We start from the raw sequence: 25161 nt of genomic DNA, 5'->3' as shown, positions 1-25161 counted from the left end.
GTTTCAAACACAGGGAGGTCAAACAGGAAGATCATGTCACGGAGTACCTCAGAGTTCAGCATCAATGCTTGGCCAGGAACAGAGATCGTTCTACATGGGATAGGTTTCAGAAGCGAGGGCTTGAGTAGAGTCCTAGAAATCTAGCCCCGATGAGACTTCATGTGTAGGACCTCCTTGGAGATTTAAGTACCCAGTACCTATCGATATTGTAAATAGGCTCTCGAAGGTTTGGCATCCTCTGAGATGCACATCTGAGGCGGAGCTTGGGCTGAGCGAAGTCTATTAACGAACGCTTTAGGAAGCACCACCACCACTGTAAGGCATGGAGAACAGGCTGGAGCATAAAGATGAGCTACATGAACATTTCAGGAGAGGTCTCTATCAATGCACAGCATGCTGTGAGGTGGGGATGGGCCTTTGTGCCATTTCATAGTGGAATGGATCTTTATAGGATTGACTGTAATTGCCACCAGGAAAGAGGTATGACTGTGAGCAGGCCTCTCTCTGTACCTAAGGCAAGTCTAAAAGAGGGCTCAGGGCTATTCTGAGACCCAGCCTAACAGCTGAAGCAACTCCTCCCACCTGTCTCTCCTATTTACTTTTTAGATTAATTTTTATTTTTCAAATTCTCTCTCTCTGTATATGTGTGCATGTATGTATGTGTGTGTGTTTGTGTTCGTGTGTGTGTGTGCATGTATGTATGTGTGTGTTTGTGTGTGTGTATTCGTATGTGTGTGTGTGTGGGTGTGTGTACGTGTATGTGTGTTCGTGTGTGTGTATGTGTGTATATGTGTGTGTTCGTGTGTGTGTATCGTATGTGTGTGTGCATGTATGTATGTGTGTGTATTTGTATGTGTGTGTGAGTCGCGTGCATGTATGTATGTGTGTATTTGTATGTGTGTGTGAGTATGTGCATGTGTGTATGTGTATGTGTGTGAGTGTGTGTGAGTGTGTGTGCATGTATGTGTGTATTTGTATGTGTGTGTGAGTATGTGCATGTGTGTATGTGTATGTGTGTGAGTGTGTGTGCATGTATGTGTGTGTGCTCGTGTGTGTGCTCGTGTGTGTGCATGTATGTGTATGTGTGTGAGTGTGTGTGTGTGAGTCGTGTGCATGTATGTATGTGTGTGTATTCGTATGTGTGTGTGTGAGTTGTGTGCATGTATGTGTGTATTTGTATGTGTGTGTGCATGTATGTGTGTGTGCTCGTGTGTGTGCTCGTGTGTGTGCATGTATGTGTATGTGTGTGAGTGTGTGTGTGTGCGAGTGTGTGTGAATGTGTGTGCATGTATGTATGTGTGTGTGTATGTGTGTGTGGGTGAGTGTGTGTGCGCATATACATGTATACACATGTAGTGCCTATGGAATCCAAAAGAGGAGGTTTTGGCAGTTGTGTGCTCCCTTCCTCCCACACGCTGTGGCTGCTGGGAATTGAACTCTGGATGAGTTTCTTCTCTGTTGCTGTGATAAAATACTATGACCAAGGCAACTTACAGAAGGAAGGTTCTATTTGGGTTTATGATTACAAAGGTTTAACAGTCCATCATGGCATGGCAGTGAGGCAGCAGGCCATAGGCCTAGTGGCAGAAACTAGAAACAGGCCTCACCTCCTTCCTCAAATACAAGCACAAGACTGGGAAAGCAAGAAAGTGACATGAGGCGTTTCTCCAAGCCTTCCCCCCTGATACACTTCCTCCATGGAGATGGCGCCACCTAAACCTCTCTCAAGCAGTGCCACCAACTGAGAATCAATTATCCAAATACTGGAGTCTAGGGGCGACATTTGCCGTACGAGCTACCTTAAGGTCTGGTCTTCTGCTAGAGCAGTACATGCTCTTAACGGCAGAGCCGTCTTGCCACCCCCAAGTCCTTCATTCTTCAATGGGCATACATTACAGCATCCACTACAGGCCCCAATTTTGAATGGAGTCATCCACCCAGGAGGAATGAACTCTATAGCTATACTATAAAAAATCTGAAGTGACGTAGCTTGTCTGCAATAGTAAATTTATGGGGAGAAATTCTGACATGTGCATATGACAGCATTCTAGGTAATGTGGACAAGATAGAACTGTTTGCTTATTCTCATGGACAACTCTAAGTTAGATTAAATGTCAACGGAACATGCCTTTAATCCCAGCACTCAAAAGACAGGCAAGCAGATCTCCAAGTACAAAGTTAGCCTGGTCTACATAGTTTCAGAACAGCCAGAACTACACAGGAAAAAAAAAACAGTCTCAAAAGAGTTGTGAAAAAATTATTGGAAAAATTAGTGCTCAGCTGAGTGTAGATAAACAAGAGAAAATGTGTACATGTTGGGCAGATCAAGGAGTAGATCATGTCGGGCTCTGTTACATCCACATCCATCCCTCCAGATTCTTTCTTATACTGTGAGAGCTCAAAGTTACAAGTCTTTATGTCTCGCACTCTTTTGCCACATATACTCATCTTTCTTTCTACCAGTGGGAGTTATTTGTGTAGGGACTGAAGTGGGAGAGGACGCATCAACCCATCTGCTTCTAATGTTACAGGGACTTCATTGCCAGCAACAGTACTTAGACAGATTGTAGCTGTTCCCATAACAGTAGTGAGGATGTGGACTCACGCTCTCCCTGGACAGCTATGGCAGTGACAGCCATGAATGAATGCTGTTGTGGCTTTGAATAATGTGACTTCCTCTTTTGTTCCAATCGTAATAAATCCTTATTAACTGCACCTCTCTGAAATAACTAGGATCTCTTCTGTGTTTGACTGTTCTAGTCCCATTTCTGTCAGTATGGTAAACTATTCTGCTAAAAGGCAACTACAGGAAGAGTGGATTTATTTGGCTTGTATTTCCAGCTTCATTGAGCAAAATCAAGGCAGGAACCCAATAGCAGGCCTTCTTGATATGGAAATACAGCATTACCTCTGAGCAAGGAATTCCCTTTATAGTCAAAGAAACTCAACAAGAACCATGAAGGAGGGCTGGAGAGATGGCTCAGTGGTTAAGAGCACCGACTGCTCTTCCTGAGGTCCTGAGTTCAAGTCCCAGCAACCACATGGTGACTCACAACCATCTGTAATGAGATCTGATGCCCTCTTCTGGTGTGTCTGAAGGCAGCTACAGTGTACTCATACAATAAAATAAAATCTTTAAAAAAAAAAAAAAGAACCATGAAGGATAGTGCTCTCTGGATAGCAGGCAGGTTCATGGTCAGCTTTCTTTCCTAAACTATTCAGGAGCAAATGCCTAGAAAATGATGCTGCCCACAGTAGGCTGGGCTCTTCATATATCCATCATCAGTGAAGCCAACACCCACGGACGTGCTTACAGGACAATCTGATCTAGGATATACCCTCATTCGGATTCTTTTCACAGATAAATCTAGGTTATGTCAGTTTAACAGTAGAGCAAGACAGACATCAACCAACTCCCATTTAGGGGCACGCACCACAGTTTCCTATATTGGCATAATTAGTGCATTTGAAACCTCTCTGAAAAAGCACCCCTCCCCCACACCAAGGAGCATGAGGCAGAAGGTAATATGTGGGATGGAGGTCATCCAGGGAAAAAGTTAGATGAAGGCTTTTCAGCAGATGCTACCTTGTACCTTTCCAGTTTTCTTTTCTCTCTCTTTTTTTTAAAACAAGAACAATCTCACAGCATTTATCATCACCCGATAATAAAAAAAAAGGGTCATCAAAATAACATGAAGAAATGTTCCCAATACAAGACACCTTTAAAAAACATTGTACGGCCTTCTCAACTTCTGCCCTTTTCCATTTCTAGCTGGAAACAACCTGGAACAGAATAATATTATCTTTCTTTTAGCATGATCTGACCCAGTTGTTTTCTTGACTTTTTTTTTTTTAGAATGGATCTCTTCTACATCATCTTATATGAGGTTCACATGCTCATCAAAGCCAAAAGCACGACCCCCAATCCAAGTATTCATTTATCACACAGACGTGCCCAAACCCAAGATCTATTTTGCAAGTATCTGAAGATGAGGTTGATGGCTTCACCATCACTTTCTGCACCTTCTGGCCCTTGCCACAGAATGCCAGGTGTGGGAAAACTCTGATAATTAAGGTTGAAGTCCACCATGACTGGCTAGCTTCTGGGCTCTGTGCAACATGGGAGCCTCCCTTCTTTAGTGGGTCTTCCCATTCTCTGACCTTGTCTGCGGAATGTCACACAGCCTCAATTAGTTTATCAATTTCTTTTCTCTTGATATAAAGCTGTTCAGCTAGCACCTGGGATTCCTGGAATGCTTCCCCGCACTAATGAAGCATTCCGGGTACACATTCTAAGCCCACAGCCAGTGACCTTTGCCCATCCTGGATATCCGAGCCCTCAGTCCCCCCAAACTTTATAAGCCTTCAGTCATCCTAAGTAAAGTTTTTCTGTCTACTGACTGTGGGCCCCAGTGTGGTTTATTCACCGTAAATACTCACGGGCTTCTGAATCCCGTTGGATGTCTTTGCTCCCACTGTCATCTCGGATTGTATTGGATGAGGATCCATGAGACTGGAAAGACCCACACCATGTTGGAAATCACCATGACCACATACATGAGTAGGAAGGTCACCTCAGAAAGATGCTTCTGGAACTCCCTTTCAGTATTTAACGTTAATTTCCTGTGAAATACCCTCCCCCTTTTATTGGCCCAGTTTCTACCAGTGTATTTCTGGCACAGGACATACCCTCCTTATGTCCAGCACAGGTCAGTCCATTAATCACTTGTGCTGCCCCAGGCTTCTGTTTGCAGATCTGAAACCCATCTCCCTGCAGGGCTGTGCCATTAGCTTCAACTCTTAACCTCAGTGAAACAATATAGGGTGGTGATTGAACACAGAAACCCAGGCTCAGATTCTTTCTCCATTACCTATTTCTGGTTTAACTTTTCTGGGTTCTCATTTCTTCATCTTCTAAATGGAGACAGTCAAAGCACCCATTTCAAAGTGTTATCACAAGGCAGAGTTAAGTTAACACTCCTCCAAGTGGCAGATGTTTGTAATGGGACCTAGTAGAGATATCTCCTATTCCTTGACCTTCTCCTTCTTCCTCATAGACTTCAGTCTCGTCCTGTTCCAACCATTTTTAGAAGGCTCTCCAGGTTGCAGCCAGTGCTACATCAGACCTCTCACCAGAATATGTTTAGAATGCTGTGCAAGCATTTCTAGTGCTATGTTGGGGGCAGGTGTGGCTTGTTGTCTTCTTGTATTCTAAATGCTGCATTAGATCATGAAGCCTTCAGCGGCACCAAATTGGGAGCCAGCACCATAACTGAAGCTTATTGAGCACAAACAAGTGTTCCAGAAAACTATACTAAATATATTAATTATTTAGTCCATAGTTCCAGGGGCTAGAATTATCACCTTCCCTTCTCTGATAAGGGAGTTGATACTTGGATGTTTTAGGTGGATGGTCAACCCGGCTGAGGCAGGGTGGAGCTGAAATTCCCATCTCCACTCCTACCTTCTCTGCAGCCATAGCCTCAGCCTTCAGCCCACATTTCCACCCACAAACACTGAGCTGCGTTCTCCTCAAACGTTAGAGTTTAATACGCTAGCTCTCTCTGATCCTGCTTCACTGCAGCTGAGTTTCTGAATGGAACTTTCCATTGCTTATGCATTTAGTTTGTTCACATCAAAGAGGATCCAGCATCTGCTTTATGTCATCTAAAGTCTTCAGCCAATGAAGTGTAATAAATCCTTATTGAGGGGGTATCAAATAAAGTCAAGTGCGAGCCCTTCCCAAGACATTAGATAAACTTCTTTCAAGGTATGTGCATATCAATCAATCATTTTCTATTCACCATGGTGTCTAAATATTTACCAACATATCAAACTAGACTAACTTCAAAATTCTACTTCTCTATTTTGTTGACAGCTGTTTCTTGAAGTTTCACCCTATTTTAATGGTCAATATCTGTTAATTAAAGTCTATTTTTTAAAAACATATTTTCTTAGAATTTCACACACACACACACACACAGAGTGTATTTTGATCATATTTAGTTCCACTCTTCCCTCTTCTCCTCTTTCTTCTTTTCTAATCCATTAAGTCTAATTAGTTAGTGCTGCCCACGTGGTCAACTTAACGTAGGCCACATCTTGGTAAAAATAAAGATTTTTCCACCCTTCCTAGCCACTAAGTGTCAATAGCTCCTCAGGATGGGTGAGACCTTCTGCTCCCCACCTGGTAAATTCTATTTTAAGAAAGGTTAATACATAGACGATTATGAAATAAAGACTAAAGTCTGCATAAAAAATAAAAATAAGTTGAGTTGTCGGGGAGATGACCACTGGGCTAGAATGCTTTTTGTCAATCATAAGGACCTGAGTTCAGACCCTTAGCTCCCACGGAAAATGTGTATGTAGTGGCATCCATCCACAGCACTTCAAGGGGAAAGCCAGATAGGAGTAGGAATGAGAGAGGTGGGGGCTCATTGGCTAGCCAGTCTAGCCAATCAGTGAGCTCCATCAATGAGAGACCCTGTCCAAAAACCAACCAACCAACCACCCACCCAACCAACCAAACCAAACCAAACCAAAACAAACAAACAAACAAAAAAATCCCAAAAAACCAGAATCCGACCCAAACCAAACAACCAAAGAAACTCTCAACAACAACAAAAACGAAAATACAAAACAAAGAACAACAACAAAACAAGACAGAATTAGATGGAGGCAGGTACGGCCTGTTGACCTAGGGCACACACGCATATACATGCTAGTGAAGGTGCCCATATGTGTGGCTACACATTCATATAGCATACATGCTGAGCTTCCCCCATAAACCAGAAATCTGAGTTTCCAAATGTTCCCCGTCCAAAAGTCTTTGAGGGTCACTATGACATCCTTGGCCTTAAGCTACAAGGATATAATCAAAATATAGGTGCACTAACAAAATTATGTAAAATCTGTCAGTGTACGTGTTACGTGTCAAACAGAAACTAATTTTATAATTAGATTCAGCTCCCCTCCTACAATATATCATCATGTATGTTCAAGTTTATCTAAATATTAAAAAAATAAATCTGAAACACTTCTGGTCCAAAAGATCTTTGATCTGTACAAACACTATAGGTCCAAATATATTGAACTAATTTCCTTTCAATCTTTAAGAACAGAGACTGCAAAGGGAGTCCCTCGTGCTCAGATGTAAACCTATGGCTTATCCAGGTTCCTTCTCTTCCTGCTTTTCTGTCTAACACTGATGGAGTAAAGCACTGTGGTTCTGTCTGCCTTGATATCTCCATTAATACTGAGAAAAGACTGAATATGCTCATTACAGTTCTCTCTCTCTCTCTCTCTCTCTTTCTCTCTCTCTCTCCGCTCCCTCCCTCTCCTTCCCTTTATCCTTTTCTCCCTTCCTTTCATTTTCAGTTTTACCAGGCCCAGTGTTCCCTGCTACTTAGTTATAGTAGAAAAGTCTCTCAGTCTGTGGGTTTACTTAACATTAATCTATTCGTCCACAGACCCTACCTCTTGATCTCACCGAGGAGTGACTTGTGTCTGTGGAAAAGTTATCTGGCCTCAAATACAAACAGGAGAGTTTGGCAGGCCAAACCACCCTGGCCAAATACTCTGTAATCCCACCAGGACACCACAGTAGGACCCAGTAGAGGTAGCTGGGTAATCAGATGCAAAGTGAAGCAGTTCTCTACTTGCTTCCCTGAGCTTTTGGATTCCTGGCTCTGAGACAGCTAGGCAAGTGGTTTTGGAATTGTGGGAAAGAGGGTGGAGAGATGGGGTGGAGGCTTCCTCTAGGCCAACCACAACTAACTCTTTGACTCTGTCCAACAAAGCCCAGACGGTACAATTATCTGACTAATCTGGACCTTCACTGAGAGGCCAGTTTAGACTAAACAGTGGCATTCATCCTAACACTTTTCTTCAGAGTACTAGAGGATGAGTGTAAAATTTCCAGGGGGTTGTGGTTGCTTATGAGATCCACCCATTGATCCAGATGGGCCAAAGAAAAGACATTCAAAGAGATTGAGGAAGAATGTCTTCCAGGGACAAATGGCTAAATGACATCCTAATTGGTTTCCTGACTAATTTAATTTCTGGCTTTCCATGGCGGGAAGTGAGAATGCCTAAGTCAGCCAACATTTTCCATCATGACTCTAGCCCCCCACAGACTCCTGAAGTGTTCCCAGTGTCTCTGTGTGCAGCTCCATCAGGTGTCCATCCCTACATACAGATTTGGTACCTGCCACTTGGGCCAAAGGCAGCGTTAAGATACAAAAGGGATATGAAAGCAAGCCTTGGGGTTACCACAAAGAGAGAGGCAGGTCCAGCTCACTGGGCAACTAAACACTGCCAGATGGTTTACGGACAACCAAGATCTTTGAAGAAAGATTAGGAAGCAGTGTTTATCACTCTTGGAAAGTGACACGCAGCCAGAATGTGTGGAATCTGTCAGTTACTCATTCTGCAAATATTTCCTTCAGTTCTAGTTTGGGATGGGACCCATGCTTAACAGAGTGAGATCCAAACAGTCATGGCACCTACCCTCAGGCAAATAGTCCAGCCCTAAATGTATAGGTAAAATACTCTGCTGCAGTGAGGTGCTTTGAGAGTAGTTCCACTGAGTTTCCTGATTCAGACAGGACTCGGGGAGGGAGTCTCTGAGGAAGTTAAGTCATTGAAGGCCCAACTCACTCTTCAAAATATCACTCTAGGTGCTAGCAAGATGGTTCAGTGGGTAAAGGGGTTGCTGACAAGAATAGGTTCCTGAGCATGGATTCTTGAAACCCACAGTAAGCATAGTGCAGTTGCAAGCATCTGTTTCTCAGTGCTGTCAAGCAGAGATTGAGAGACAGACCTGGGGAACTCCAGAGGCTCCCGAGACAGCTAATAGCATACACAGCAGCAAAACCAGAGCTCCTTACTCATGCAAAGGGGAAGAGGACGCCAGAAATAGTTCTACAGTCATCACACATGCATTATATACATGTTCCTATACCACCACCACACACATACACACACATACACACACAGTCACACACACACACACACACACACACACACACACACACACACACAAAGTCAGATCACTCTGGTGTTGGCAAGAAGAATAAAGTGGATATTAGTAAACAAATAAGAGCTATAAGGCTGTTGGTTGAAAGTTTGGATGACTTCAACCAAAGTAGATCTGTGACAATTTGGGGACAGCAGTGAAAAAGACTAGGGAATTGTAAGATATGGAATCAAGAGGGCATAACAGAGGGTAGGTGTGGGGGCAGAAGGAGACTTACAGATTTGCAGCCATGGTGAAAGGTCCAGGTGGCACTCTCCACTGAGAGAGGGGCAGGGGAAGAAACTAAGTCCTGTATTTCAGTCAAACAATGAGCCCATGTCTAATCCTGTACTGGCCAACTTCCTCTGCCCTTGGGTTACAACCCCACATGTTCTCCATGCCACCAGCTCCACATGGTGAGAGCCCATCTACTCTTCAATCCAATTCAAAGAGCACTCCTACCGCAAAGCCATTTCTGTTTATGGACAGGACCATTGTTTCTTTATCCTTCCCTACACGAGCAATCCAGCATAGTAGACACTGGAAACATGTGTAAAATGAACAAAAATAGCCTGCTTTTCTGGCCATGGAAGGAAAATTAGTAGACACTGGATTAACTTAAAAGCCACCAGATCATACTGAAGTTCAAGCTGTAGGTGTTTTAACATGAAGCCAACTCCATCAATTCGATGCTCAGAAGTTTTCCTCCCTTCCTCTGACTCACAGAGATCAAAAAACCAAAAAAGTGCAAGGGTGGGGGTGGGGAGATAGGCCATTCCTGTTCTTGCATTCCAAATGCTGTTTCTTCCAGTTAGTTTTATTCTTATTCGCTGAAGAACGACAAGAAGAAAACAGTGAGGAGGAAAGGTGGTGGTGGAATGGAGTAAGAGGGGAGTAGAGGAGGGGGAGGAAAAGGACAGATAATCACTGTCTCAACCACTATCAGCACAAGAATCAGTAGGGGGAGGAGGCATAGAGTGAGAGAAAGCAGGAAAAAGGAGGACAAAGAAGGTAAAATGGAATGAAAAGGGAGAGAGCAAGGAAGATAGAGAAGAAAGAGAAGAGGGAGAGAAGGACATGCCCTGTCCCTAACTCATGCAATCCTACCTGTACGCCCACCATGCATCACAAGCTGATGCCACTGTTATCAAGAGAGCACCAAAGAAGAGCTGGAAAGGGCTCAATCACTGCTCAGCCATGAAAGTCCATTGCTCCTTGCTGTGATGTGTTCTCCTAAGGTTGAGTACAATGCTCCTTTAAAGGACTGTCTCAGGTTACTTATTTGGGGAGTCCCTGGTCAGGAATCAGGAGGTCTAGATCTAGTCCTGATTTCCCATGCTATTTGATCCAATCAATGCTTCTTTCTACATAAAATAACAGAGCTGGATATTGAGAGCATAATAGAGAGAAATGGTAGTCTCAATTCTGCTCTTTTTTGATGTTTCAAATAATTTAATCCCAGCTACAATGACACAAGAAAATGTTGACACAGGGAGATTAAGCCACCTGCTCAACACCTAGAAACAAGAGAGTCTGGATTCAAACATAATGCTCTTCCACTATGGTGGTCTGAATGAGAATGGCCCTCACAGGCTCATGTATTTGGATACTTGGTCTCCAGTTAGTGGAGCTGTTTGAGAAGGATAAGGAGGTGTGGCCTTGTGGGAGGAGGTGTGTCACTGGAGGCTGGCCTCGAATTTTCAAAAGACTTTCCACTCCCAGTGTGTCTCTCTCTGCCTGCTACTTGAAGATCAAGATGTGAGCTCTCAGCTGTTCCTGTTGCCTTTGCCCTACCATCATGGACTCTAGCCCACTGAAATCCTAAGCCAAATTAAATGCTTTCCATTTTAAATTGTCCTGGTCATGATATTTTGGTCACAGTAATATGAAAGTAACTAATACTTCTACAATACTCCATAGTCAAAGTCAAAGCAGTTATCTTCAAGTCATGGAAAAAGATGAAGCACATGGCTTTCCACCTGAACATCTCTACTTGTCTCAGTTTTGTAGCATGACTTCCTTTTAATATTTCTCTTGTAGAAAAGTTCTCTATCTGTGATGGTTATTCTTGGCTGTCAACTTGACTAAATCTGGAATGAACTAAAACCCAAACTGCTTGGTACACCTATGAGAGGTTTTTTATTATTAATTACATCATTTGAAGTGGGATGATACACCTATTATTCAGATCTTTTTAGGTGAGAAGATCCACCTTTGATTTGGAACAAACTTTCTGCTGGCAGCATATATTAATGACACAGAAGAAGAAAGCTTTCACCCTTTGTGTGCTTGCTATTACTCTTGCTGGAAAATCCATTCCTTTACTGCCGTTAAAGCCTACTCCTTTGGAATTCTACCATAAACTAACCAGTTGAGCCATCCAGCCTCATAGACTGAACAACTACTGGAATCAGACCTTCCATTCATAGAAAGCCATTTTTGGAGTTGTTGGACAACAGCCTATAAGCTTCTCTAATAAATTCCATTCACACACACATGCACACACATGCACACATACACGCACGCACACGCACACACACACACGCACACGCACACACAAACACCAGTTCTATTGTTCTGATCCTCTAGAGAACCCTAATTTATATGCTACCTACAACCAAAAGGTTGCAAAATTAGTGGACAGGAAGATTCTGGAACTTTATGAGACTCATGAGTACAGTCCGGGATTTTTCTGGCAATCTTTATTCATTATGACCACATAAAATGGAAGCAAGGTTGTTCTTGGAAATGTCCCCAGTTCAGAAAAGGGCAACTGTGGAAAGAGCTGGGGAAGGAGCCACCACGTACCTGTTCCACCCGGATCTCAATGTCGCCATTCACTTTCTTCCCATGAAAATATTTCGACCTGAAAGGAGACCAAGAGATTTGCTCAGTAAGGATCCATGCCTTTTATTCTGTTTTCCAAAGGCCTAGAGGTGTGAGCCAAGACAGGCCTCATCTGGCTCTGTCCTCCGATGACCACCTTGGTGTTTAAAGACAGAATGGTGGAGGACAGAAGGAAGAGTGGACGGGAAGACAGGAGATTCAAGTTCTGGTTCTGCCCAGTGACTTGGCCTCCTTTGACTCAACTGCAGCCTTTAAAAGAAAGCCATGCTTCCTATGTCTATGAGTCATTTGAAAGGCTCAATGAGAAAAGGAAAACATAAATAATACAGTTTGGTGCTGTTTCATTAAATTACACATATGTACTACTGATCCACCTGCTTTCTCGTCTTCTGGTTTAAGTCCATCTGTTAACCACTAGTCTTTTCCTCTAGCCACTGACCCTTCCATGTCTCTCTTCCACCAACCACCTATTGAGGCAAAGGAGTAGACAATATTCTTCAGTTGGCATTTTGTCTAGGCTCCGCCCCACAGTTACCTGGCAACAGCCAGGTATGCCTAACTCATTATAAAAGGGGCTGCTTGCCCCCTCCTCTCTTGCTCTCTTGCTCCTGCTCACCCTCTCTCCCCATTCCCCACCCCCTTTCTCTCCATGTGCTCATGGCCAGCCTCCCCTCCTCCTCCTCCTCCTCCTCTTCCTCCTCCTCCTCCTCCTCCTCCTTCTTCTTCTTCTCTCTCTCTCTCTCTCTCTCTCTCTCTCTCTCTCTCTCTCTCTCTCTTTCTCTATTTTTACTACCCTCTCAATTCCTCTCCCCATCTGGTCCTTCAGAAGGAAGGGATGCCTCAGCATGGGTCCGCATAGGCACTCCGTTCCCCCACACCTGACTGCATCTCCACCAATCATATTCCCTCTCTCCTTATCTTTTTATAGAACACAACACTTGTGACCTCCCTCCCTGTCCCTGCAAACCCTCCAATCTTACTGCTCAGTCCCTCCCACTTGCTCACTTTCCTCCGTAAGGAACCTACTCCTGACCATAGATCAGACACATGCTGTTTTTCCCACTGCTGATTTCAGGTATGGTTAGAAGCAATAACTGTGCTTAATGCCTGTATCCCACAGAAGGACAACAGGACTTCAACCAGTTTTATTCCAAACACACAAGAGTGTGCAACACACCACAAGAGTGCAATTAATTGAATGAATGAATGAAGAATGAATGAACGAATGAATGGACCAGTGGGTCGTAGGGTGAATCTGTGGCCTTTTTCCTTTAATGTATACAAGCACTATCATGAGGCAGGCATTTTTATTTCTGTGCTATCAGGGAGGAAACTCAAATCCCAGAGACTAAAGCTTGGAGATCTTAAGGGGGAATCTGTCTCCAGGTATTTTCCTCTGTGTCTCTGCTTTCTTCTGCTCAACCCTGAAAGAGTCTGGATAGAGGGTGCATAGGGCATTAGGTATCGTTCCATACATAATGCTAAAGAGCCAGTTTGCATTTCCCACTTTGCACTGCGTTTGCAATGAAACAGATACCTGAGTCACCAGTGAACCAGGCACTACATTAAGCATTTCCATAAACCCTCTTAGGGATGGCAGCAGTGATTTTCTTCATCCTAGCTCATCCTCTCCTTTCTCCTCAGCAGAAACATTCACAGGTTAGCACATAAAACTGTAGTCCTGAGCCTCCCCTATGTAAGCTGTGGTCATACAACCCAGTTCTAATCAATAATTTGTAAGCATCGCGTTCATGAACCTTGTCCTAAGTCTTGTGATTCTGTTCTTTTCCCTGGAGGAGGGAACTATTTTTCTTAATCTTCTTTTGTGAAAGGAGTCTTCCTACAAACCCTCAGACTGCTTCCTTCTGTCTGTGCTCATGCCCCCATCGATTCTCAGCCAATGCCAGTACAACCTCCCTCTCCCAAGCCTTCCAGCACCCTTGACTGACAGCTTCGATATTCATGGTACTTTTTCTTACAATGTTGTCAGGCTACAGTGTCACTGAGACTGGACTTTCATGGGACAGGGGTGGGTGGTATGACTTGAAAGTAAGGTTCTACTTTGCTTCTTTCCCACTGGTGCTCTTCAATGTGTGCGTAGCCTCACACGACGCAGACTTTCATCGAGAATCCTCAACAAGGGAGTCAGCACATCCCATCCCACTTCCTGTATTTGTGGGGGCTGTGAAAAACCAGCAAATATCCTAAGAGGTGTATGACTAATATTTAAAGTTGATAAGCATTCTAATCAACAAGATCTTATCCAAAAGCAACTTAGAGATGACAGGGCTTTTGGCTTATAACGCCAGGTTATAGCCCAGCATGCTGGGAAAGTCAAGGTCTGAACTGAAGCAGTCACAACGTGTCCATAGTCAAGAGTAAAGAGAGCATGAATTCATCCTTGCCTGCTTGCTCTCGGCTACCTTTCCTTAGTAGGGAATGGTACCTCTCACTGACTGGGTTTTCCCGATTAATAATTAGGACAATAATCTACAGCCATGTCCACGGGCCATCCTGATCAAGTCAGTTCCTGGGTTGATGTTCTCAGGCAATTCTGCATTGTGGCAAGATGACACTTAAAACGAATGGCCGCAATGAATAAAGCTAGGGAATGTTTAAATAAAATATCTGGATCCCTTCTCTGATGACTATAGCTCGTAAGGACTCATCCAGACCTTAGCAGCATAGCACTGGGCAGCTCTTGGTTCTCGGTCTCAGCTCACATCCTTCCCAGTTTCCCAGTCACTCTCCACTCTCCGTTCTTCACTCCATACCCAGGCAGATTCTGGTGTTCTTCTTCCTAGTACTTGACCTTCCCATCAACCCCAGGAGGGAATGGGGCAGGGTCACTCCCATATCCTGCAGATGCAGAAGTTGTCATTCAAGGTCTCATAGATTTTCCAGCTGTCCCATAGTTTCGGATGTTCAGGATTCAGTAAAATTCCTTCCTAATGGGGATGCTGCTGTTGTTGTTGCCACATGTTGTTTTATAGCTGTTTCCATGGACAGACAGACAGACAGACAGACACACACACACCTGTGATGCTTCAGCATGTCCTCTGCTTTGTGCTTCTGGTCTTTTGCACAGGCTCACCCCTCTGTTTTGCCAGGCTGTCTCTCTCTCACCTTCCAGAGTCCTCATAGGTGCTATCTGCTCTCTTGGTTTCCTTAGCAGCACCCCTATCTGGCTGGGCTGGGTACCCCTCCTCCACAGCCAAGCATATTCCCTTAACCTTACAGTACTGCTTTGCCTTGTAATTATACATTACAATCTCTCCTCTGCCTCCAAACACCCAGTGTGTGAGGTCTGTTTCAACAGCCACTGCACAGGACAGCACCTTGTGACACGGCACGGGACTGCACTTCCTACATGCTGACCAGGTAAGGAAATGTCTCCCTTGTCCCTGCATCCAGATCTTCCTTGTGACCCTCTATTGCCACCTACTGGCCAATTGTTGCAATTACTCACAAATCTACATCTGATTATAGGGGTCATTGTGTGTATGTCCAACCTGTGGGACTGACAGTCAGCCTCGGACTTGATTCCAAACTGGAACCCAGACTGTTCTGCATTGTATGCCTCCCAAGCAGCTCCTGCCTCAAAGAGGCCTCACCTTCCCAGGAGTCTTTGGAATGTTTAGTGCTGAGGCTGGCAGGCTGTCTCAGGCTGAGGTGAGGGTCAGGCTGTCCATCCCTCTGCCTGGCTGGGAGTCAGAAGTCTGTCTCCTGCTGGGCCACACAGACTGCTGCCTTCTTGCTGGGGGTTGGGGGTGGGGATGGTGGTGGAAGGATGGGCTAAATCAGGCTGGAGCTGCCTCAGAACAGCCCTGTGTGGCAGAGAGAAGGGGAGGGATGGCATAGAATTCGAGATGCCTTGTGGGTGGAGGCCAGTGTCTCTGCTGTTGACTGGCTGCTCGACCGACCTTGGTTTAAACAGATGGATCCACGTTGTCCAATGGCTTTGTCTTCTACCAGCAGTCCCATCCCAGTGCCCTAATATGTCCACATTCACAGTTTCTTGAATAACTCTGCCAATCAACCAAATCCATGGTCCTGCCCTGTGAAAGGGGGTGGGAACACTGGATTCCAGGAGGTTTCTGTCTCTGTGGGTGGCCTCATATTTTACTGACACATTGAAGGCAGCAGGAAGGAGAATATTGCAAACTAGGCTGCCTGGGGCGGGAAATGCCTACTTTGGGGCCCCAGGATGTGGTGGCATGTGACAAAGATTTATGAGGAGTGGGCACTGCATTCTTTTCCTGCCTCAGGCAGGGAATGAGCACAGATGGGATCTACCTGTGTCAGAGCAGGGCTCCCGGACAGATCCATCCGACCATGGAGACAGTGAGGCCAGGCAGCATCTCTTACTGGATCCCAGAGTTTGAGGATTCTGCTAGCCCAGCCAGCCAGCTGGGATCCTCTTCCCACCTCCCTGAGTCCCGGAATGTAGCAGGGGCAGCATGGTCACTCATTCACCAGAGTCCCCAGGGTTTAACTCTGGTTCTCACACTTGTGCAGCAAGTGCTTTACCCAGCAAGCCAGGCCCATAGACCCAGGAAGCCTCTGCATGATTCAACCTGCAGCGCTGGACCATCTGCTCTGTGCAGAACCTTCAGGCTCCAAGGAGCCAACCAGGAAGACCACACAGGGCTCACTCCCTCCCAGGAGGCAGTGACACACAGATATGTGATAACCATCCGTGCAGCAGCATAGAGATCCAGCTTGGTCCAAAAGAAGCCCTCTGACCACAGGGAAGTGTTTCTTCCCACCTGTGCTTGTTCCCATCCACAAGTCCCCATACTGACTGCTGTGTTTCCACAGGCAGCCTCTGATTAAGCCAGTTTTTTGCATGGTAGTTAACTTCTGAGAGACCTTCAGAAAACCCAGCAGAAGAGTGGACAGGAATCCCCATCCCTTTTCTGCCATGGCAGATGATTCCCTCCTGCCAGGGAGCACATCAGAGGCTTCTACAGACCTTGGGGAGAGAGACATTAGGTAATGAGGCTGGCATCTGCCCAGAGACATGCCTTTCCAGGGGCCATGTTGTAACCAATGGGGTAAAGTCTGGGGACACAGCTTTGAAATCTCTATTGCCTAAGCAGAAGCAGGTCTCTAAGGGGTTCTAGAAAGAAGGTCACTGGGAGGGCCTGGGCTAGAAAGCCAGGCTGTGGAGGGTGAGGCAACACTTGCAACTAGGCTGTGGAATTCCTCAGAGAAGAACGAGGCAAGGGCATGATTCAGGTAAGACAAAGGCAAGAGGAGAAGAGCAAACGCTTGAGTTTGGAGCCTTCTCTAAGGGTTTCTAGAATAAGATCGTTGGGGCCTGAGCCCTTCATGACTTTCACAAATGAGTAGCCAAACCAAATTTGGGATCTTCTACACCATGGGAAACTCACCCTTTTCCCACCACCACTTGATCTCCGCCAGCTAACTGTACTCATACTGAGCCGCACGTGTGCCTGGCCTGCTCTGTTCATCAAGTTGAACTTCATCTCCATTTTCCATTGCTCCGTCAGTGGTCTTGTTTCTATTCACTGAAATCATGTAGTAAGCCCTCTGTTTTGATAGCTTCAAAGGTTGGTTTTCCATCACGATCAAAAAGCAGGTTCCTGGCTCCATTCTAGCCATTCAGAGTCCACTGTGGTAGGTGACAGTTTCTCTTGGCTTGCCTTGGATCCATTGAATGCTTGTCTAGTAGTGGTCCTTCCATTCGTATTGGTTCATGTCCTGACAGAACCAAGCCTCCCTCCTGTAGACAACATTGGTAGGTCTGTCAGAGAGTCTTCTCAAGAGAGAAGGAGTAGATGAAGCCAGGCTTAATATTGACCAAGAATTTGTTTTTTAAGTTGCAAAGGCAAATGAGGGTTGAGGTATGCATGTATGCTGTATGCAGATCTCTGGAAGGGTCTCACAGGTTGACGTTTCCTAGAATTCCAATCATTACCCATTCTTTTCCTAGTAAAACCTCATTTTACTTATGTTGGCCAAAGGTCCTTCTTTCCATGAGAAAGAACTTGACCTTATGCAACAAGTTCCGGGTGGTAGCTGGAAATAATCACTCTAAAAGGAACGCTCGTCAAGAGACATGGTCTTCACACATCACATGGTGGTATATCTAAGGAAACAGGTGCTCTGGGATGGAGGGTGCCCTTTACATTTGAGATCTCACGGCTCAGTCAAGCTCTTTAGAGAGACAGCAGAAAGGAAGAGATTTAGGGGGAAATTTTATCCACATTCGCTTCTGTTCAAAGACATTTTCCTTGTATCTTCTAGCTAGGTTCCAAGGGTGAAGCTTTCCCCCAAGATTCCACACGAGCAGGGTGGCGGCAACAATCTTTCTGTTTCCCCTTCCTCTGTCTCTACTCACAGAGGCTGGGTAGGAAGCTGCAGAGACACTGGCCCTTGGATTGGACAGCATGAAGACCTCACGAAGAAGGGTCAGCACTTGAAAAATTCTTCAAGTCAAAGGGCTAGGGGCTTGGGTGCCACACAAGGCCTTCACTGTGTGTGCACGCATTGTCTCCCTGATAAAAGGGGCCGGGCCTGGGAAAACTGAGCCGTCTCTAGGCAACAGAACTGGTTGATGGGGAATGTCCACGCCCCTCCCCTCTCCCTGGACACTAGGGCAGGGAGAAATACAGAGAAAGAAGGCAGAGGTATAGGACCAGTACTGAAGCCCTGCAGGTGGGGTCAGGTGGAATGTTTGAGTTAATAAATAAAGCAAATAAGAGGTGACACCCCTTTAATGAGACCCCCATCTTCAGTTCACTAGAAGCCCCTTACAGTCCTCCGCATACAACAGTTGGCTGATGCAATAGAGGGCTTTATGGTGCCAATGGGCATGAGTTGTTCCCCAGAGCCGGGGATCTACAGCAGAGCTGTGCGTCTATGCTTTAACCTTCTCCGTTTACTCTAGGCTCAGCTGATTGAGTTGGAGCTCTCTCTGTGACTCAGGAATGACTGCCAGTCTGCCAGGGCCTAGACACCCTTCCTCCAGGGCTTCTGGAAGCTGGCCCTGCAGCACAACCAGCTTAACTGAGAAGCATGCCAAGCAGCTTCCTTCCCCCTGGCTCCCAGGGCTATTATAGTCACAAGCAATTAGTAACTGCAATTAATAACAATTACCGTCCCAGGGCCTATTATGTCAGGGTGAGCCATGTACCCACTTCACCCGGGCCATTATCTTTACCCTGTAGCAAAGCTAGTCTGTAGTCCTGCCTGACAGAGGAGGAATGGGAGACTGGGAGGTTAGACTTGACTAAGGTCTCATAACTGAAAGGGAGGGTAGGGAGCTAGGAGTCTGGTTGGAGACAGTCCTCTGGGCTTATCTCTCTCCCTCGCTACTGCTGGTGATGTCAGAGAAAGCTGTGTTCTGAGGATGGGGCCCAGCAGGAGACCTAATTTGACTCCCCAAACAGAAAGCAAGGTGCTTCAGAGGCTAGCCTCTCGCTGTTTCACATTTACCTTCTTCCCTGAAGGGGGAAAATACTGGACACCCCTTGAAATTCCAATTTCCGATAAACATACGTTTAGTAATAAGTCAGTCTCATGCTTCACTGTATTTCCTTAGCACCTTCACTAAGTACTCACTTGATAACCTGTGTTTTTATTTCCTCACCCTGACGATCCTACTTTGATGGTAATCTTTATTGTCAGTGCGATGGCTTGCAGAATCACCAATGGAAACATACCTTTGGGTGGCACCATCCCCTGGGCTGGATTCTCAGATGGTCTACAATGGAGAAAGCCAGCTAAGCACCAGCATTCATCGCACCCTGCTTCCAGATGCTGACACAATGTACCTGCCTCCCACACCTCCTGCCATCCTTTCCCCCCACGATGGACGACTGCACCTTTAAAGTCTGAGCCCAGATAAACCCTTCCTCTCATAAGTTGCTTCGGATCAGGTATCTGGTCACATCTGACCACATCCTTTCCCCTGCCCCTACCTGCTGGTGGCAAAGATGGAGAAGAACATCCTGGTTACTGTGGACCAATTAGGCCCACTGCAAGCCCCCAGAGAGACGCTCCAAGGTGTCTTGTTGTCCAAGCACCCAGAAGTAGTCTGACTCCTCAGTAGAAGACTGGAACCTTTCTGTTACCCTCTTTCTGCAAGGAGCCTTGGGAATACCAAGAAAGTAACAGGGAACACCCAAGTGTCTTCTGAGAGAGCCCTCCCAAGGCACCTTCCTACAGAAGAAGCGGAAGCTCTTTGGTGTCTGTCTCTTCACTAATGAAATACCCGTCTCACTGACCTTCAGTTGTGCTAGGCACTGTACTCAAAACGCTAGCTGTTAAACAGGGGAGAAACAGCCCCAAGGCGGAACTAATGTTGGAAGCACGAGGTGGAGAAATTGCATGTGCTAAAAAATTCACGTGAAAGAGATGAGACAGGAACTCTTACTAGGGGCTTCATCATCCCCCTGCCCCAGCACCAAGGCCATTGAGGTGGAGACAGAGCTAGGACAATCACTTGCTTTACAAATACACAGGCTCACAAGCAAACTGGCCAAGACACAGAGTTGGCGAGAGTAAAGTGTGGGCCTTGATTCTGAGCTGCCACCTACCAGACTGGAATTCTCTAGAACTTAATCCTCTTCTCTGCTTACTTCTCATAGACATACGCATCTGACGTATGTTATGATCCCAGAAGTGACAACTGTAATAAAAAAAGCAGGTAAAAGGAATGGGAAAGTCCCTGCCCGAGCTCCCTTGGTACTTTAAAAAGAGGAAGGGTATTCTCTGTGTGCACAAGAACAATTTTTACAAAACATTCCCTTTGCAGGTCTGAGATCATGAGTGTCTGGATGCATCATGCAAGGACTCCCTTTCCTCCCGGCACCTTTCCAGTCAGCCACTCTGAGGGCTCTGGCAGGGTGAGGCTGCCTGGGTGGGGTAGGGCGCTTCCCTCCAGGCTGAGGTCACTGGTCTTCTGTGCTTGGCCAATGAGGTGTAAATGGAGTTTTGCCACCATCCTCTCAGCTGTCAGATGCTGGATGCGTGTGTGTGTGTGTGTGTGTGTGTGTGTGTGTGTGTGTGTGTGTGCGTGCGTGCGTGTGTGTGTGTGCAAGCAGTGCCAGAGCCTCCTCACACGCAGCACACGAGGTCCTGAGCTTCAGGTGCAGATGGGAGAGCAGCAAGAACAGAGTGACAGACACCCAGGCTTGTCCTCAAATGCCCTCATGGGATCCCAAGATGCCCGTAACATCTGCTCTGATTAGGATCACAAAGCTTTCTTATTTATAAGACAAGAATAGTATTAGTGCCCACACAGGGATTAGGAGGACTAGAGAATGGGTGGGAACCACTTAGCACAACACCTGACAAGGTTGTTAGTGTTCATTGTCAATTAACGGAATCCAGATTCCCCTGGGATGTGTACCTCTAGGCATGCCTGTGGGGATTACTGTAATTACATTAATTGATGGGAGAACAATCTTAATTGCGGAAGAGACCATTCCCTGGGCAGGGGACCCTGGTCTGTTTCAAATGGAGAGAACAGGCTCAGAGCAATGCACTTGCTCTTTCTGACCGTGGGTTCTGTGTATGCAACCACGTACCTTAAGTTCCAGTCCCCAAGGGTCCCCTAGTATAACAGGTCACAAACTGGAGCTGTTGGCCATAGAACAATCATCTCTTCCTCATGTTGCTTTTGTCAGAGTATTTTATCCCAGCCACAGGAAAAGACACTAAGTCCGTTCATAAATCTATTCATGTAATAATGAGGACACGGTCAGGCCTCAGAGTTTGTTGATCCTTGTATGTCTTTGCTTTTCTGTTCCATCCAAACTGCCCAGCATCTCCTTCATGCCCAGCATGGGAGGCTTGGGCAGGAAGGTGGCTCTTGTTCCCCCACCCCCAGCTCTGCCACTGTGGTTGCCCTGAGCAGGTATGAGGATCTTCTGCTGCTTCCTCACCCGGGAAACAGCCCGTGGCCAGTCCACTGGGAAGGACCCGGGAAACAGCCCGTGGCCAGTCCACTGGGAAGGACCCGGGAAACAGCCCGTGGCCAGTCCACTGGGAAGGACCCGGGAAACAGCCCACGGTCAGTCCACTGGGAAGGACGCGGGAAACAGCCCATGGCCAGTCCACTGGGAAGGACGCGGGAAACAGCCCGTGGCCAGTCCACTGGGAAGGACCCGGGAAACAGCCTGTGGCCAGTCCACTGGGAAGGACGCGGGAAACAGCCCGTGGCCAGTCCACTGGGAAGGACCCGGGAAACAGCCTGTGGTCAGTCCACTGGGAAGGACCCGGGAAACAGCCTGTGGTCAGTCCATTGGGAAGGACCCGGGAAACAGCCCGTGGCCAGTCCACTGGGAAGGACCCGGGAAACAGCCCGTGGCCAGTCCACTGGGAAGGACCCGGGAAACAGCCCGTGGCCAGTCCACTGGGAAGGACCCGGGAAACAGCCCGTGGTCAGTCCACTGGGAAGGACCCGGGAAACAGCCCGTGGCCAGTCCACTGGGAAGGACCCGGGGAACAGCCCACGGTCAGTCCACTGGGAAGGACCCGGGAAACAGCCTGTGGCCAGTCCACTGGGAAGGACGCGGGAAACAGCCCGTGGCCAGTCCACTGGGAAGGGCCCGGGAAACAGCCCGTGGCCAGTCCACTGGGAAGGACCCGGGAAACAGCCCACGGTCAGTCCACTGGGAAGGACCCGGGAAACAGCCCGTGGTCAGTCCACTGGGAAGGGCTGCTGCACTGATGGCGCCTGTGACTGCTGTGCAACTGTCTGCCCCAGAGCCAATGTGATCTTCTGTTAGGCTGAATGTGGGGGTGACAGCAAGTGGGCCTGAAGCATGCCACCAAGTTCAGTCCTCGTTGTCACAATCACACCTTGTCACTGCTGATGACTTGCCAGATCATCGCACATTTCCCTGTATCTGTCATCTGTGCTGCTCTTTGCATAGAAACACAATGACACCATTAGGAGTGGGAAGGCCACGGGTGGGAGAGAAGACACAGGTGGGCATCTCAGTCTTAGAAGCTCAACATGCGCTCATCCGGGGCTACCATTAACTGTGCCCATTAACTGGGCCTTGCCAGGTAAATGAGGTATGACAGCCTCTAGGCTCCAGGCATGGGGTGGCTAAGGGGAACTTCAAAGGAAGGACACCCTTTCCACTTGTCAAATAAACAAGGGGAGGGGGGCAAGCAGACGTAAGACAGGTCATTGTTAGATGGAACTGCAGTCAATTTGAGAACAACGTTAACTGAGAGGAGAGAGGGAGACCAGGACAAAGGCTTATCTGCACTTAGTGTCCCAGTGCCCACCTCTCACCCCAGACAACCTGCCATCAGGATGGTTCACCTACTCCAACACGTTATGGTCTCTGTCATTCCTAATGAACAGAATGGCTGGTATTGTGAAATTCAAAACCAGGGCTCTGTTGGTGCACCCACATATCTCCCTGCTTGCTTTTGTATGTGTACATGTATGTATAAGGGGTATCTGTGTGTGTGTGTGTGTGTGTGTAGTATGTATGTGTGTGTATGTGTGTGTGTAGTATGTGTGTGTGTAGTATGTGTGTGTGTAGTATGTGTGTGTATGTATGTGTGTGTAGTATGTGTGTGTATGTATGTGTGTGTATGTGTGTGTGTAGTATGTGTGTGTATGTGTGTGTATGTGTGGGTATGTATGTGTGTGTATGTATGTGTGTGTATGTGTGTGTGCAGTATGTATGTGTGTGTGTGTAGTATGTATGTGTGTGTGTAGTGTGTGTGTGCAGTATGTGTGTGTATGTGTGTGTGTAGTATGTGTGTGTGTGTAGTGTGTGTGTGTAGTGTGTGTGTGTGTGTAGTGTATGTGTGTATGTGTGTGTGTGTAGTATGTATGTGTGTATGTGTGTGTGTGGAGTGTGTGTATCTGTGGGTGCCAGAGGTAAGCCTCTGTCGTTCCTCAGCTCCTGCTCACACTGTTGTTGAGACAAGATCTCTCGCTGAACCTGGAACTTGCCAAGTAGGCTAGAATGGTGACAGTCATCGAGTCCCAGGGATCTCACGGTCCCCTACTCCACACTGCTAGATTACAAGTCTGTGCCACCACCTCCAGCTTTTCATGTGGGTTCTGGGGATTGAACTTAGGATCTTCTCAGCCTCTGCTTTCTCTATTAAAAACAATCCAAGCATTCACTTCTCAGGGACTCTGGCATATTGATAAAGAGCTAAGATTTCATAGTATGGGGATTAGAATTGTGACCCCTTCTACTGTGTGTGTGGTACCACCGACTACTAAGGTCAGGTACTTCTAAGTTCATGATGTCACACTGATTAGACAGGGATAGAGACAGTGACATACACCGACTGTGCACTGAGTGTGCAGTGAGCTCTAGACAATATCAGAGACTCGTGAACAGCTTGAGGAAGAATTAGTCACGAGCTGCTGTGATGTGAGCCTCAAGGCTGTGGTGAAGAATGTGCTAAGTTACACCGGGGAGGTAGCAGCCAGCACTGTGAACAAGATGGTCACGTCAGAGGTGGCTCCCCAGAAAAGGCACCGTCTTTACCTACTCAAGCTTCTAAGAATGAACAGAAATTGGCCGGGTAAACATAGTAAGGAAGGGTGTTTTGAGGAACAGGGAACAGAAATTGCTAGGACTAGGTACGCCTAGGAGTCACTTGTTTGCAGAGCCGGATGTGGTGCTGAAGACATACGCAGGGCTGGGGTGGGGTGGGGGTCACATGCTTATGACTTTAAACTTAAAAGTTTAGGCTGGTGATGCATCATCAAAGGGTGGAAGTCGATTTGTTTCCAGAGAGGGTATAATGATGCTAGGTTGGAAGGTGACCAGGAGACAAGGTCAAGACTGGAATCATGAAGCCAGGGAAACTGCTGGAAATCTAGGCAAGGGAGCCAGTGCCTGCTGGCACATCAGGCTGAAGAAATCTGAGCTTGGAACCCAACTCACTTGCTCATTCCTTTCTCTTGTGGTTTCCAAGACTGACTGCTTTGTCCCATCCCAGAGGACAGACCTGCTATCCAGTCAGACCTCCAGTAGAATGGACAGAAGCACTGTAGAGCCCCGTGGCATGGCCAGGTTCATCTGCACAAGCTGCATCTTAAAGTGTTCAGCCATGAGCCCTAGCAGCAAAGGTGGCTGGGGAATCTCAATTTGCTCTCAGAAAATGCAAGCGCTACAAACCCGATCCAAATCAAAAGCTATGGCTGAGAAAGGCTCAGGAGGAGAACACCCCAATACTGTTTCTCCCAAGGTGCAGGCCATCAAACTGCATTTAAATATTTATGTCTATTCTCATAAACTCGTGCTGCTCTCAGCCTGGGGCAGAAGATCTGCGTT

General features: G+C 46.7%; 1 protein-coding gene across 4 annotated transcripts in view; it reads right to left on the bottom strand.

The window, feature by feature from the left end:
- Syn3 (synapsin III) overlaps window positions 1–25161 on the bottom strand; it is a 448670-nt gene that overhangs the window by 387864 nt on the left and 35645 nt on the right. For all 4 annotated transcript variants that reach the window (XM_087555990.1, XM_087555992.1, XM_087555991.1 and 1 more), the window contains 1 exon segment: window positions 11825–11882. In XM_087555990.1, coding sequence (XP_087412116.1) covers window positions 11825–11882 — 58 coding nt within the window.

This window comes from Rattus norvegicus, chromosome 7 (genome assembly GCF_021556685.1).
Source record: "Rattus norvegicus strain SHRSP/BbbUtx chromosome 7, alternate assembly SHRSP_T2T, whole genome shotgun sequence".
Taxonomy (NCBI): Eukaryota; Metazoa; Chordata; class Mammalia; order Rodentia; family Muridae; genus Rattus; species Rattus norvegicus.
This window is presented reverse-complemented; position numbering and strand designations above follow the sequence as displayed.